Below are 15,428 nucleotides of genomic sequence, written 5' to 3'. Positions count from 1 at the left end.
ACTGTGTCATCTGCCAAAACCTAAATTTCAAGGATTAGCTAATAACATTTTCTTTGAAAAAGAGAGCTGATTCTTAACCAGTATTGTGAGTCTTTGAAGTCTCTGTAATCTATTTTCACCATCCGCTTTTAATGAGTCTTTGAATGTTACTCTGCAATTTCTTTCTTCTTTTCTTTTTTTTTTTTTAATTTGTTGGGGGAAGGGGATACACACTCACTTTTCTCCAAAGAATTTTAAAAATTCATTATTGCAAATAACTTTCACAGTGCCAGAAGACTAAGTTATGCAGTATCCTTTGAGTGCATATATGGTAAATAAATCATAGCTTTGCTGGATTCTCCATCCTAGAAGTCAATGAGATGTAGAAGAAAATCCCAGTTAACTCATATCTGATTTGGGTCTCTTTTCTCACCATGTAGGACAGCTATCAGTGGTATTTCTTCCAGTTCTTCTTGAAATCCTATGCTCTGCACTACTCCGTATTCTTTAAGTAGTGACTACCAGTATGCCCATGCAGTAATGCAGAATGTTTTGTAAACATTCAAGTGTTTACAAAATTAGCAAATCTAACCATAAACCAGTTAGTTTTGTAGCAGGTCAGGAGCTCAAAAGTGATTTTTGTTGTTGGCTTTTGCAGGGGCCTTTACCGCTAGCGAGCTCCCGGATCTCCACACCATGCTTCACCCCTGGCTGCGAGTGCAGACATATTTAGGCTTGTGTAACGTGAATGTCCACTGACCTTCCCTTGCGTGTCGGCTTGTGCAGTGGGTGTACTGGTGCTGGTGGACACCTCACCTCCACACCGTGGGAAGGCCTCTGTGTCTGATCCCTTCTGGCCTCCTCTGAGGTGCAGCTAGGGCAGCTCAGCAGGTGGAGGGGGAAGCATATGGTGGCTGGGGATTCGGCCTCTTGAACAAACTCTGCAGTCACACGCCGGGGACGTGGGCCTGGCCCCGCAGTTGCTCCCGGACGGCTCGGCGTGGTTCTGCAGGCTGTTTTGACTGGCAGCCCAGGTCTCCCTCTCCGTTTGTGTGCGACCACAACCACAGGCTTGCTGTCGACGCCTCCAGACACAGGAGAGCAGGCCCCGGCCTGCGCGACTTCTTCGTTAGTGCTGCTCGAAGCCATAATTATATCATACGAGAGGGTTTTCCTCTTGCCAGCAGACAGAGTTAATGTACAAAATCTGAAGTAGTAATTTTAGGTATATTGCAGCTCAACTGTAAACAGGATAGGGCTGATTTTTTTTTTTCCTCTACACAAAGAACAGAGCCCATTAGGCAGAGTACGGAAGGAGTAGACATAAATGTGGGTAACTGTATAATAGCCCTGTTTATCCCTAAAATAAATGTAGACTTTAATGACATTCCATTATTTAACGTGTTTCTGTATCTCTCTCAAACCCAAAAATTATCTTTTCAGTTCCTCTACCATATTTTTCTCGTTTAAGAGCAGATGACTAATTATGCTTCTATAAACTTTGTTTGCCTTTGAAACGGTAATCACTTACTCTGTCAGACTTTTCCTATTATGGTGCATTTTTGGAGCACTTAAAGTATTACTTGTTAGCTAAACAAAACAGGGAGCTGATTTGACTGGCCATGACGAGACCGCAAGTTGTCTCAGACTAAGAAGGATTTATGTCAGAGGATGCTTCTTCAGGAAAGTCAGGCCAGTGCTGGGCACCGCCGTGTGTCAGAGCTGCTCAGCCTGCCGAAGAGCACAAACCATGAGCCCTGCTCTGCTGCAGGAGTTAAAACAGCATCGTTTGGGTTGCCTTCCCGCTCTGCTGGTGGAGGGTTGGAAGGCCTGCCAAGCCACTGCACGTAAAGTTACTCTTTTTGCCTCCGTTGTGGACAAAGAGGTGGAAGAAGGAATTAGCCCACCTACTAAGCTATTATTTATCTTTTGTTATTTTGATTTCTTTCAGAATCAAAGAGTTACTCCTGGCAGACAAACTTTTATGCATAATGGAAATCATACAGATGGAAAGAGTACGTGCAGGGCAGCATGAGCTTTTGAATTTACTTGCCTCAGTGGTCTTCAAATCTGATCTGCTCCCCCCCCCCCCCTTTTTTTTTTTTTTTTTGACTCCTGGAACATCGACTTTCTGAAACATGGCTTGCAAACCCCAGGCCAGATCTTGAAACACCCCAGACAGGCTCTACAGCAGTAGTCTTTGAAGGTTAAGTGAGCTTGATCCACTCCCAGACGTCCTGTGCTGGAATCCAAACCAGAGAGAGCCCAGTGATGACCAGAGAGCTTTCCTAAAACCTCTGGATGATGGCTGACACAGGGCTTTGCAAGCAAACCTGTGACACGGACCTACCCGGCTCAAAAATGCAAAGCTAGCTTACTCATGCAGTGCAGCTACCTGAGCAGCACCCAGGGCTGGGTGAGATAACATCGTGCCACAACCCAGAAAGAGGCAGGTGAGTCGAACTCCCACCCCATCAACACTCAAGTTCTTCCCTCAGGGAGAAGCAGAGGGAAGCACAGAGGCACCAGCCTGACCTGGCCTTTCCCAGTGCAGCCTCCTCTTCACCTCCTCACCATGAGCATGAGGGGTGGATCTGGCCTTTTACTGGTCTGGTATAGGTGACAAAAGCTGTGAGATGGTGGGTTTTTTGTTTGTTTGTTTGATTGGTTTGGTTTGTTTTCTTTCTTTTTGCTCTCTCTCTCTCTCTTTTTTTTTTTTTCCTAAGGAGGAGTTTGAAACAAAGAAGAGAGGGATAAACATCAGAGTACAGAAACTTGAAATTACTTCCACATTTAGACCACATGATAGAGAGCTAGAACACGTTCAGCATATAATCAGCATGTGCCAAATTATTTTGGGAAGTGTGAAAACGCATGTTGTTAATATTGAGGAAATGATCATTGGTGGATGATGGGGTTTTCACCCTCTGTTCCCGATAAATCTTCCTTTTTCTACATCGGTGTTGCTCCTCTTGTTCTGATATAGGCAAAGTGTCAGCTGAGGTCAGCTGAGTCCTGAATCAAGATTGCAGACTGGACCTGATGTGCACAAACTGCCTGATGCCAGCAGGCGAAATTAAAGAGAACAGTGAAAATACCCACCATGTGCAGGTTAAACCCCCACTGCTAACAAATCAAGTGTAATTAAGGAGTCAGGGCAACGTAGAGGGTGGATGGATCTCACACTGCAAGGAAAACATCTTCTTTCTCCCTTATGCTTCCCTTCAGTGAATTATGTGTCTTTGTAACAAATACAGATTATTTTGTCTGCCTCTTTTCTTATCAGGGTTTCTTTAAGGCAGAACCATCTTTGTTACCTTTTTGTCATCCTGAATGCTCCCACTTGTTCCTATCGAGATCAAATTAACCACTCCCTCTGCATATCCCACAGTCAGGCTGAAGACAGAGGCAATTTTGCCCCACACTTCCCACAGCAGACCTGTCCTATATAAACTAGAGCCTGACATGAGTTTGAGAGCTTTGCCATCTGAAGACATACCTGCCAGCCGTTTCCTAAAACATGGAGGCACCACCCGTGTGTTAGAGCCCACCTTTCCTGAAGTCCAGCTCAGAGCAGAGGCTGCTGCCAAAGCACGGTCACTCTGCTGTGCTGTCCTCTCCTAAGGAGTCTAGGGCAAGCATCCCAAGGGTCCTGTGCACAGCTCTCCTTCTCTGAGCCAACAAACACAGAAGCAGTATTCTCTTGGATAACGGCGTGGATACTTACACTCATCATATTATAGTAGTTGGAACTGTTTAATGTTTTTTGGGGGACCCTGAAGTTTACCAGAAATTCACAGCCTCTTTTTGATTTCTTCTTGGATTTATTGCACATTCTTAACCACTATTATTTGTAAAGGCATAAATGATAATGGCATTTATTCAACTTTTTTTTTTTTTTTAATTTTCTCCTTGATATCTCTCAGTGCTAGGAGCCAATACCCCTTTCCAAGATGTACGGATGTGAAACTAATATTGATGTCAGAGGAAACTGCAGCGTTTGCTGTTCAGAGGGGTGTTCCATTGAGTTTTTTTCCTGACTCGCAATGCCAGGTAGTACTGATGGAAAGCACTCAGTAGATGTGCACTTAACATGAACTTGCTAGGGAGATAGGGAAGTTTCCTTATTAAAACAGACATTTCTTAGTAATAAAACTCAATTATCGTGTCAGCCTTGACTTAAGGCACATTTTAAAGAAAGTATCAATTTAATAATCACTCTTCAGTTTGAAATGTCATCCCTACTCTGATTACAAGTAAACTCTGTAACAACTGTAATTAAGAGAGTTTGAAGAAAGGGAGTTAACTTCAGATTTTAATTGTTTTGCCTGCGCAGCATGACTTGCAGCACCTTGTGGAGCCCAATTACTCATTTTGCTACAGGTACACACGCTCCTGCAGGCCCTGCATTTTTCCTACTTAAAACAGTGACTAAAGCGGTGGGGTCATAGTTTAAGAGTGAAGCGGTTTATGGTAATATAAATATTAACAAATACCAGAAAAAGCAGTAGCAAGATGAATTCAAAATGCAAGCTGGTGACAGACGAGTGTGGCTGGAGAAATCCAATGGGACAGGAAAGAGAGATTAACACCAAGAAACGCTCACTGTTCTCATGTCTGTACACCTCCTCGGGAAGAGGGAGGAAGGTCAGGAAACAGGTTTACTGAGATTCATGGAATTATTCTTCTCAAAGAGCAGTGAGAAGAAAGGGTGCCCAGGCCTGGTGGACAAGAGAAAATTCAGTGTCTGCACAGCATTAGCGTACTTGGGAGTATTGTGAGAGATCGTGGGGGCAAGGATGAACAGGGACTATTCCTACCTGCCCGCACCTGTTCATGTAGCAGTTCCTGGAAGAGGTTCATGGTCTCTCACCTACTGTGACAACACTTGTATAGTTGTTTGGGCCAATAAAGTCATATGGAAGTGGGAACTAGAAGTGAGGAGAAATGTGCCTTAGTACATCAGCGGTGTTGCCTTCAAAGGCCAGATGACATTGAAGGAGGAAATCACCTTGCTGTCCAGAACAGAAGAGTGTTTTGGCAAATGCAGTACATGCTGCTTGAAGCTGAGTTACCAGCATTTTGCCTGACTAAGCCATTCAAACCCAGCGAGCCTCTTCAGGAGAAGTATTTCCCAGCTAAAATCCTGTTTTGGACACGGTCTTAACATGTTTGTGCTGAAATGAACTGGCAGGGCTGTGAGTCCTAAATGAGCAGGTCCAGACTCACAGCAGACTGCCCTGACTGTGCTGCTTTCCTGGCTAATGGGCTTTTATTGTTAATGTGGCCATGGTGTGATCAATGGACGTTGCTATCCCGTCTAAGAGGGTTTCTGGACGAGGATACTTCTTGCTAGCCTGAGTGGGTACGGGTTTGGTAATGTGCTGCCTGTGACATCTTTGCTGGGAATAAATATGTGGTACACTTAGGGGGGCTAGCATCGGCGATTACAGATGCCACATTATGGTCAAAAGGCCACAACTTCATTAATATGATGCCTAAAGGCATCCTCCTGACAGCCGTGGAAAGAGGGAGGAAATGACAATAGCCTGAAGCACTCATCAGCCTCTCCTCCCTTTTTGGCACTGCAGAGCAAGGCGTACTGCAGCAGGCCAGAGCAATCCTGCCAAACTGGGCGAGATTGCCTAATCCCACCTCCCTGTCTCCTGCACTGCATCAGGGAACCACTGATTCTTTCCAACCTGTCAGTGGTCTCCTGCCCTCCATCTCCATCAGCACGACTATCCCATGGCTGGCGTCACTGTAAAATCACTCAGCAAGGATATCAGCAACAAATGAAAACTGGGGGGGGGGGGGGGGGGTGAACATGGCTGTAGTATGGGGCTAGGGGCTGTGAAGTTGCACAGCAGCTGCTGTGTTTTATGACCAGGGGCCTGCCCACCACCAGCAGCACTGGTCAGAGGTCAAGGAGGAACTTTTCTTGTACCCTTTTCACCCACTCTTCCACCCCCACAATGTATGTGTCTCTGAAGTAAACCACCACGCAATCTTTCCCTGCTATGAGTGAAGCCAATGCCATCCACAGCAGCATCCCAACCTAAATTCACTGCAACCAGGGCAGCGAATACAGCTCACACGCACGCAGGAAAGTAGTTCAGTCCAACAGAAGGCTTTTGCTGCAATAAATAAAGAAATGAGGAACTGCCGCACAAACTTATCTTTGTTTATGGCTGGTACTCTTTCTGACACGTCTCGATCTCTGAGGTCTGCAAGTGTGTCTTAAAATCTACTGATGCAGAAGGTTGGCCCAGGTTGGCAGGTTCATAAATGAACGCTTCGGGGAATATTCCTGAAATTTAACTTCAGCCTAGGAAGCTCTGCTGCCTGGGCTTCCCCTGCAGGCAGGGCAGCAGGACAGGCTCACCTGAGGAGACTTCAGAGCTGAGGTAAATGTTCAAAATCCATCATGGGGGAGTTTTCCCCTCTCCTTTGGCTACGGAGAGAGCCTCCAGAGACCCATCCCCTGAAGCTCAGTGTAGCCTTTGGGACTACTCCCCTCTATTCCTACCGCTATTATTGAGCAGACACACCAAGAGCACCTGCTGAATTTGGGGTTGTGCTACCTGGTATCACCGAAGGAAAAGATTTCATAGTGTGTGACTGGGGAGGGCCACTACCTGACGCCACATCACCTGCAGTGGTAGACAGAAGCTGCGTTCCCACCAAAGGAAACGAGGAGGCTAAGAGAGCTCTTGTCCCTCCCGAGCTAGCCAGATGACAGTAGCAACCAGGAGGCTGTAGCAAGGCACAGAAGTCCTGCCTCTTTCAGCTTCCACCTTTTACGAATGTCCCAATCCAGTGGCTCATTGGGATGCCTGAGAGCAATGTGGGATAAGCGACTGACAGCCGCTTCCCTAAATGCCAGTTTTTATCCCCACCCGGTGAGGGCTATAATGCTGCTTCCAGGACCACTCCTGTGGTCCTTTTCTTGTGATCCCACACCACTTTGGGTGGCTGCTGCCCTTTCTGTAGCATTAAAACATAGCCGCCCTCCTCCCTATCCCATTTATGAGTCTCAAGTGAAATATGAAAACACCTTTCAGCGGATTATAACTGATGCACTACGACTCCCACAGGTGGGAAGAGCAGTACAGTCCGTGCTCCGTTACCAGGGATAAATGCCACAATCCCGGGGAAGAAACTCTAGGCACAGCGTCAGGGCACACGAACCGCCCGTGTGCCCATGTCAGAAGCCAGCAGCGGGTCCAGCAAACTCGGTCGGCTCAGATTTGTCTCTGCAAGTGCGTGCTGCTGGGCTGGCGGTGACTGCAGCTCGGGCTGCTTGACCACAGGTAATTGCACGCCGGCTGCGCATGGTCACGTAATGTGTCCTGCACCACGGTAAGGATTCAAGGGTGCAAGGGTGACAAGTCCGGGTCAAGCGGGCAACCTGACCCTTCCTAACCGTGGAGTGCGGCTCCTGTGGTTGTTCCCCTAGGGCATCTTTTCCCGCAGCATCCCCTCTGCGCGTTTGCCACCTATCACGCAGGATTTGGTATCTCTGCATCCCACGGCGATTTGACATCCCGCCTGCTCCCTGGGCACTTCTGGCTTTCGGCACCCCTCTCAAGCACCCCGGGGGGCTCCACCTGCACCCCCTCGCCCTCGGCGGGCGGCAGGGGGGTGCCTGCCGATCTCCCCCAGCCCGGGACACCCCGGCAGTGCTGCGGGGGGGGCAGCAGGCTGCCCGCACCTCCCAGCTCGGTCCCTCCAGCGCCTCCCCGCGGCCGGCGCGGCCCCCCCCGGCCCCGAGCCCGGCGCCGGCCCCCGCCCCGCCGCCTCCTCGCTCCTCCTCGCGGCCGCGGGATTCCTCCGGCTGCGTTTTTGGGGCCGCCCCTTCGCACCCGGCGGCGGAGCGGGACGGCGCGGCGCGGCGCGGGACGGCGCTGCGGGAGAGCGGCGGCGGCGGCGGCGAAGCGGGGCGAGGCGGGGGGGGCTCTGCCCGGCTCCCCTTGGCGGCGGGTGCCCGGCGGCCGCCCGCAGCCCGGGAGCCCCGCGCGGGGCCGCGGCCAGGCGATGGGCGGCGGGCGCTGAGCGCACGGCGGGGCGCGGAGCGGGGCAGAGCGCGGCGGCGAGGAGGGCGGCGATCCCCGGCCGGGGCCGCTCGGCCATGCCCTTCGCCAAGAGGACGGTGGAGCCGCAGAGGCTGTGCCGGGCGGACGAGAGCCGGGGAGCCCCGGCGGAGCCCCGGGAGCCGGGGGCGGCGGGCGAGGAGGCGGCGGCGGCGGTGCTGATGGTGCTGGACCTGTGCGCCGTCAGCAACGTGGCCCTGTCGCGGATCCTCCGGCAGCTCTCCGACGTGGCCCGGCACGCCTGCACCCTGTTCCAGGAGGTCGAGGCTGACATCCAGGGCACCCACCGCCGCGTCCGGGCGCTGCACGGCCGCATCGCCGGCCTCCAGGGGGCCGTGCGCGGCCTCGACCCCAAGCAGGAGGCAGTGCGTAAGTAGCGCGGCTCGGCTCGGCTCGGCTCGGCTCGCAGGGAGCCCCGTGGAAAGGGGGCTGCCCGCCGGGGAGAGGCTCCTGCCGCCCGGGGAGGGGGCGCGGATGGGGCGCAGGCGGCCGGGGGGGGGGTCTGCTGCGCCCCCCTTTGCTGGCCGGACCCCCGTCCCCGAGGGGGATGCCTGCCCCTTCGGAGTGAGTCCGGCTTCCCGGTCGAAACCCTGAGGGCTGAAGCAGAAACGGCCACCCCGCTAAGCGGCAGTGACCAAAGCACCTCGCCTCTCTGCGGCTTGCCATGTAAAATAAGGAAGTTTGGTTAATGACTTCTGTCTGTTCAAAGAGTGGCCCTGAACAGCCGGAGAGGGAGGGAGGGGACGAGAAAGATGAGGGCGATCCGCCGCTTCTGTTACGAGCAAGGAGGGCTTGGATCCTGCTGCTTCTCCACCCGGGCTATAAAAGCGGTGACAGGCTGCGTAGTGCTAGCAGCTGCTAATTTCTGCTGAACATTGCTCGTGTTTACAGCAGCGTAATGGTTTTGTGCTCTCACTGACGCAGACGCTTCCCAAGCGCTTGCGAATGCCTGCTTTCCGTAGGTAGGGCTGTGTACTGGAGGTCCGGAGCGGCACAGATCGGTGCTGGTCCTGCCCTCCTAATATCTGGCTTTGAAAAAGCAATGGCTTCAAAGGGGATTTTGGCTCAGTTTTTTGCCTTCTGCTACTCCCCTCAAAGTCCTACGTATCTCCGGTGGGTATAGGGAGGGGGGTTTACACCGGGGTAAGCGAGAGCGTGCCCTCTTCTAGGTGGTTTTAATGAACGTGCCATTTAAAAAATCGTGTTCTGTGTTTCCTCCCTACGGAGCGGTGTGGAAGAGAAGTAACTCTTCTAGGATCAGAGAAGCTGTACTGATTAACGAAACCGAGCCTTAAGTATTCGGAGCTGTTTAAACTAGATCCTTGGCAGCTGCGCGGTGACTTTGCTGATGATATGTTAACATACATCAACTACAGGTCAGCCCGACGGAGGCTTTCTGTGGTTTCAGGACTAGCGTGCAGTCAGAGGAGAGGGCTGGGCTGTGATTGGAAACTGCGGTGAGCAGGAGGGCTGGCCGGTGTGGTGAGGGAACTGTCTGAGGAAATGAAACTCCTCGTATCACGTTCGCATCTGCAAGTCTTTGGAGCCGAGTAGCTGCGCGCACATACTAATGTAAGCGAGAGCAGAGCTTAGCCCGGCTAATCCATACAGCTATTTTTCTTTGTGGGTTGTGCAAGTGCGGCTTGTTTTCAGATCACGGTGCAAAACCGTGGTATTACAGCACAGCTATGTCATGCGCTTAATTGCAGAGCCTGGCTTTTCCCCTGTGATGATAAATGCAGAGTCCACGTCTCTGCTCATTTTCTGTTTTCCTTTAAATCCTTCGCTTTTGGTCATGATCTCCCGCGGTCTGGCTGTTGCTTCTCCTCTCCCCTGCATGCAGCACAGTGTGCAGCGCAGTGCTGCTGCTCTTGCTGCAGATATCCCTCCAGCTGGCTAGCCAGGGGCTCCTGCACAGCGCTGCTGTGTGCCGCTGCCCGTCCTCCCGTAGGTGTGTGTCCTGCCTCCAGCTGTACAGCTGCTTGCAGGCACATCGCCTGGTCCTTATCGCGCTGTGCTGCACATGCTCGAAGCCTGACAAGTCTCCTCACCCACCCGGTGGGCACGGCTGCTCAACTTGCCACACGCTCCGGCTGCTTTTGTTCCCCACCCAGTGTTGGACCAAGACAGCTGCACTTGCATAGTGCTGCAGCTGAACATCGCAGCTGGGAACCTGGAGCTGAGCTGCACCGTGCTGCAAGTCTTCTCCTCGCATCCTCCAAATCCGTACACGTCCACAGCAGCTCCTCCGTTTGGCCTGCAGTCTGCTCTGCGCTCCCAAGGGCCCGACAGAGGTGCCTGGCAGGAAGCTGCCCATCCTTGCCGTGGCGTGTAACGAGAGCATGCTTTCTCCTTCCGAGGCTGACACCTCCTCCTTCATTGTTACTTTCAGCAAAACTATGCTAATGTTTGTTTTAAGCATGAAGTGCCTACACATTTCATTCCTGGCAGCATTTCACTCCAGTCACAGGACCCATTTGTTCTCTTCAAAGCAGCAGAGCAAGCTCAGGTCTGCCTTACCTTACCAGCCCCACACGAAGGCGTGCTGACTTCCACATCCAGCAGCAAACGTGGGGACGGTGAGGTGGCTTCTGGGCTGCCTTTTGGTTGTCCAGTCTGAGTACCCACATCTAAGACTAACTTGGAACCGACTGGAGATTTGGGCTCACACCACATGGAGCAAGGTTGTGGTAGGCACCCGTGTCCTGTCTGTAATGGTGCCACTGAACTTGCTGTGTGTCATGAGCTTGAAGGTGCCGGTCTGCTCAGCGTATTTACCGAGGTGCTGCATATTGGCGTGTTAGAGTAACAGCAGCACGGCCCAAATGTACATTTGTTAAGTTCTCGGTTACAAACTACTGGGCTATCTTGCCACAGTGAGACGTTCTTGGCGTTATAACGCCGACTGCAGCACAGTGATTTGAGAGTAATGCTACCAGACGTGCCCTAGATACTGAGCCGTGACATTTGAAGGCCTTTTCCTCCACGCCTCGTAAGCCAGCTGGATTCCAAGTTTCCCTTGTGATGAAGGGACAGTCTGGGGGAGGAAAAGGAAACGATGGGCCAGATCCATCTTGGCAGCTAATGGAGCCAGTGGTTACAAAGGGGATTCCTTAGCCCGATCCAGTCAGTGGCAGTAACAGACATGATACCAAGGGGAAGGAAGTCAGGAAAGGAGCTCTCTTGAAAATAGCATGTTGTACAATTTCATGTAATAATGGCGTATTTTACATCAGAAAGTAGGTATTGTTGCATTCAAATAAAACACTGGTGTCGGGTCCAGGGAATATTAACAGAAAATTGAAATGAATTAATAACGGCGTTTTTCTCACAATCTTTATCACCGTGGCTGTTGTTTTCCTGAGGACTTACCATTTTCAGCTTTGTTGCTATTGAAGTGGTAAAGATTTGCCACTGGGTATGCTTTGCTTTAAGAAAACTGCTTGAAGTGCTTTGCTGAGCTGCTGTTGGAGGGATTTACCTATGTGTTTACTCTTTTGGTTCTGGCACCGTTTGGAAAGTGTGATTGGACATCTTGTTAGGCACAATAAAAGGCAGATTCTGGGCAGTCACAAGCAGGTCATCTTCAAAAACTCCGGGTCCCTCGCCCCTGCCTTCCCAGATGCTGCTGGTCCTTTTGTCTTTCTTACAAGCCTCTGGCCAGCTGGCATCTTGCAAATATGAATCCTTTCCCACCCTCTGACTGGAAGAGAAACAAGGGTGAGAAATGTTTTCCTGCTCAGCTCCTGAACTAACTGCTTTGCCCTTCTGCCACTCTAAGTACTTTGCTGCTTTTCATCACGATCAGCTCCAGGGTCTGCTTCTAAAGCGGAACCATGTGGGAATAACATGACTGTTGTCAGTCTTGCTGTTGCTTCGAGTTTTCTTATTAACGGCAAGAGAAATGAGCAGTGTGATATTCGTTTCATAATCGTGGTAACGCAGAACTGTAGAAGTGCTGGATTCGTGTGTATACTTGGGACTGAGTGCCTCTGTCTGCACTTGTGAGAGATGATTCCTCCAGATCTGGCAGTCTGAGTGGAATAGAGTACTTCTCAGAAGCTGATGATGTAAGCTATCTTGCTTTCTGAGTAATCGATAGTGACTGGGCAGCAGATTTTCAAGCCCTGGTTAACAAGATCGTGTTTGCACCCTGGCATCCCACAGAATTCCATGCATTCCAGGCTTTTTTTCTGAAAGCATCAGTGTGTTATCAGAAGCAAATCTTTCTGAAGGCTGTATCCTTTCCAGCAGTTGCCTGTTGTATCTTCATTGCACCACTTTTCCATTCCCGATTTTCCCATGTGCTCACATTTAGTAATACAGCTGTTTAGGAGTGTGGGCATCCCCTGTGTAACCGTGTCCCTCAGAGGTCCCCACACATCTGCGGTGAGCTCCCCGATACTTTTCTCTTCTTTACAGCATTGAGATAAAAAGGACAGCTGTGAATTGGTTCTTTATCATTTTAGGCTCTGCATTAATTTATTCTATTTCATTGAAGTCAGTTACTGGGAACAGCCTGCCTAGTTTCACTTTTGCTTTTGGTATGTTTCTTTGGGATTTTTAGATTGTTGTGATGGTGGTGGTGTTTGTTTGTTTATTTATTTTATTTTTTACACGCCCATATAATGCTCCTCTGTTTGGGTTTTGAGCACTGCAGGGAAATGTTTAATCAGTTGTAAGGTTCTGATTTGCTTTCTGCTGCAGTTCTACCATTTCTACAAAAAAATATGTTGGATCCAAAGCTCGGCAGATAATGCCTCTCCTCCTCCTTGGCTTAATGCACTGAAACCTCATTTGCTGCTGAACCTAGAAACCTGCACCCTGGTTCCATCATAAGGCCACCCCAGGCTAACTGCTGGTGGTCACACTTGCAGAGATCTTCAGGAGGGTGCACAAGACTTTAAGAGTAGGTGCCCCATTGAAAGAAAAAAGAAGCGAGTGCAGCTTGGGTAGGTACGTGCTGCACTTTATCCCAGCTTCGCAAAATCCCAGGGAATTCAAAGTGCAGTTTCCATTGTATGGATTTCCTATTGTGCTGAGGCACAACTGTAGACCCCCACAGGTTGGATACATTTACACAAAAGCGTCTCTGGTACTGCTGGAAACAAATGAGAACAGATTTCTAGTTTCCTTTAAGCCTGTATTGTAGTGCTTTATAGTGCATAAGTGTATCTCTGTGTAAGGGTTGCTACACTTTCAGAAGCATGCACTACTGTGGTTTGGGGACATGAAGCACGAGAATGTACTCACAGCTCTCTTTGTACATCGAAATCATATTCACTGGCAAATCTTCACTGGGTGCATAATAAAACTTCAGAAGAAAAACAGAATTGTACAATGGATGTAGTATCAATTGCCTTCAGCTTTGTGTCCTGCACCCATCCAAATGGAATGACACAGCCTCTTCGTTTGCCTTTTGAAAGTGGAGGAGGGCTTTTTTCTTTTTTCTTTTCTTTTTTTTTTTTTTTGCACCAGGTGTGTTTTTTGTTTTGGGGATTTTTGTTGGTGCCTTTTTTTTTTCTTTTTTCTTTTTTTAGGTTTTGTGCTTGATGTCGCTTATTTGCTTGTTTTACAGAGCTCTACTGTCTGGTGCACTTGACTGTACTTTTCCCATTAATGCAAATAACCCGGGTTGTGGGTGTGGGAAAGTTGGATAATTTCCTGAGTGCTTGGCTTCTTCTAAATGCGGAGGGCTGGTGTCAAGTTAGCAGAGTCTGCAGGAGTGGGAGGCCAAACCATTGGTTTTCCTGTTTACCTTTTACTACTGTCGGAACAACAAAGAAATGTAGGAAGAAAAACCTGCTAACTTAAGCATCCCATTTGTACCTTGCCCATGACATTAGATAGAGCGCAGTTCAGTTGGGAAAAAGATTCCGTATCTTTGTTTACAGAGTAGTGATAGAAAACCTTTTACACAAGAGCACAACCGTAAGGAGCCTGGGGTTGAGAGATTTTTCTCATCCATTTAGTACGTGATAGAACATAAGGGGAGGAAATTTGTCAGGTCTCTTTGGCAGAGACATAGTGCTTTCGAAGCTGTTGTCACCTTCAGTCACGTTGACTGGTGTAAAGCAGACTCTGGCATCTTTGCAGATAAAAGCAGAGTATAAAACCCTTTGTCCTCTTGAGGTCAGTGGGACCATCAGTGGAAAGGCTCCGAGAGCTCAGTGCTCAGGTAGACTCGCTAACCTTTATCTGGCACAACCTGGTAACAGATGAATAGCAGACGGCTGTGGTTTTCCTCTGAAGCCATTCCCTGTTAAACAGATGTAAATCTTCAGGAATTTAGCTGAATTGCATTTACTTGGTCTTCTGCTGGCGTGGTATAGAAGGCCTTTACCTTTCTGTAGTTCCTTTCCATCCCACAAACAAAACTTAAACTGATGTAAGAGATTTGAAATGTTTGAGGACTTCGTTGCTGGATGGAGAGCCTTCTGGACAAAAGACCTGACATCCAGTTATAGCCAAAGCTGGAATCCCACCTCACTGCAGCCATATAGCTGCACAGTATCGTAGCCATTAATGGAACTTCCTTCTGGCTCATACTCACGCACCAGACAAGGGTCTCCTGGGTGTTTATTGAAATCCTGGTGGAAATAACTTGACTCCTTTAAGACCAACGAGGTCTCATTTACCCAGGAGTAGGACTGCAGAGAAAATGGAACCAGGCCGGTAAGACGCTTGCACTTACTGTGGATCTGATGACATAGGACGAATACTTCCCACAGCCCCTTTAAAACTCTCTGCGTCTGTTTCGGATCTTTTATAGTTTAATGTATATGGAGATGTGAGTGAGACGAGTGTTCCGGTGAAATCAGCAGAGACGTTCCCACTTTCGGTTGGTTCCCCTGCTGATACGGAGGAGATCTGGAGATTAAGAAACAAGCAGGCTCTGATAACTTACTGAGGACATGGGAAGGTCATTCACCTCTTTATTCACATACATAAAAGATGGTGGTTTCCCTTTATGACAGATGAAGGGCCTGGAGTGTTTCCAAAAACCCTATTGCGTAATTCTCAAATGTCCTTGGACTGAGGGAACGATTTGCAGGAAGCAAGTGTAAATACCTGGTGTAACGGTGTCACTCAACTGCTCTTCTGGTTCAGCAGGGTAGCACCGGCTGTTGGAAGAGCCCCTAATCTGACACATTTCCTTCACACACGCCTAGGTGTATTGCACCCAAATCAGAGACCCACAAGGGAACTCCTGGAAGCAACGTTACGATGCCCAAAGTGGGGAAAAAAATACGACCAGCTCATGGGAATAATACACACACGCATTTTAAAAGCATCGCCGCGCAGCTGTGTGGTCTTCTGAATCAGAGAGCTGGGATTTTCAAAAGCTGCTCTTTC

The 15,428-nt window shown here is 49.5% G+C and overlaps 1 protein-coding gene across 3 annotated transcripts in view; it reads left to right on the top strand.

The window, feature by feature from the left end:
- Positions 1-8,053: 8,053 nt before the first annotated feature.
- Positions 8,054-15,428, top strand: part of NHS (NHS actin remodeling regulator) — a 248,586-nt gene continuing 241,211 nt past the window's right edge. For all 3 annotated transcript variants that reach the window (XM_040532721.1, XM_040532732.1, XM_040532716.1), the window contains exon 1: positions 8,054-8,441. In XM_040532721.1, coding sequence (XP_040388655.1) covers positions 8,111-8,441 — 331 coding nt within the window. In that variant the 5' untranslated portion in view covers positions 8,054-8,110. The remainder of the gene's footprint in view (positions 8,442-15,428) is intronic.

The sequence above is a fragment of the Cygnus olor genome, chromosome 1, assembly GCF_009769625.2.
Source record: "Cygnus olor isolate bCygOlo1 chromosome 1, bCygOlo1.pri.v2, whole genome shotgun sequence".
Taxonomy (NCBI): domain Eukaryota; kingdom Metazoa; phylum Chordata; class Aves; order Anseriformes; family Anatidae; genus Cygnus; species Cygnus olor.
Note: the sequence above shows the minus strand (reverse complement) of the source record. Positions and strands in the feature narration are given on the sequence as shown.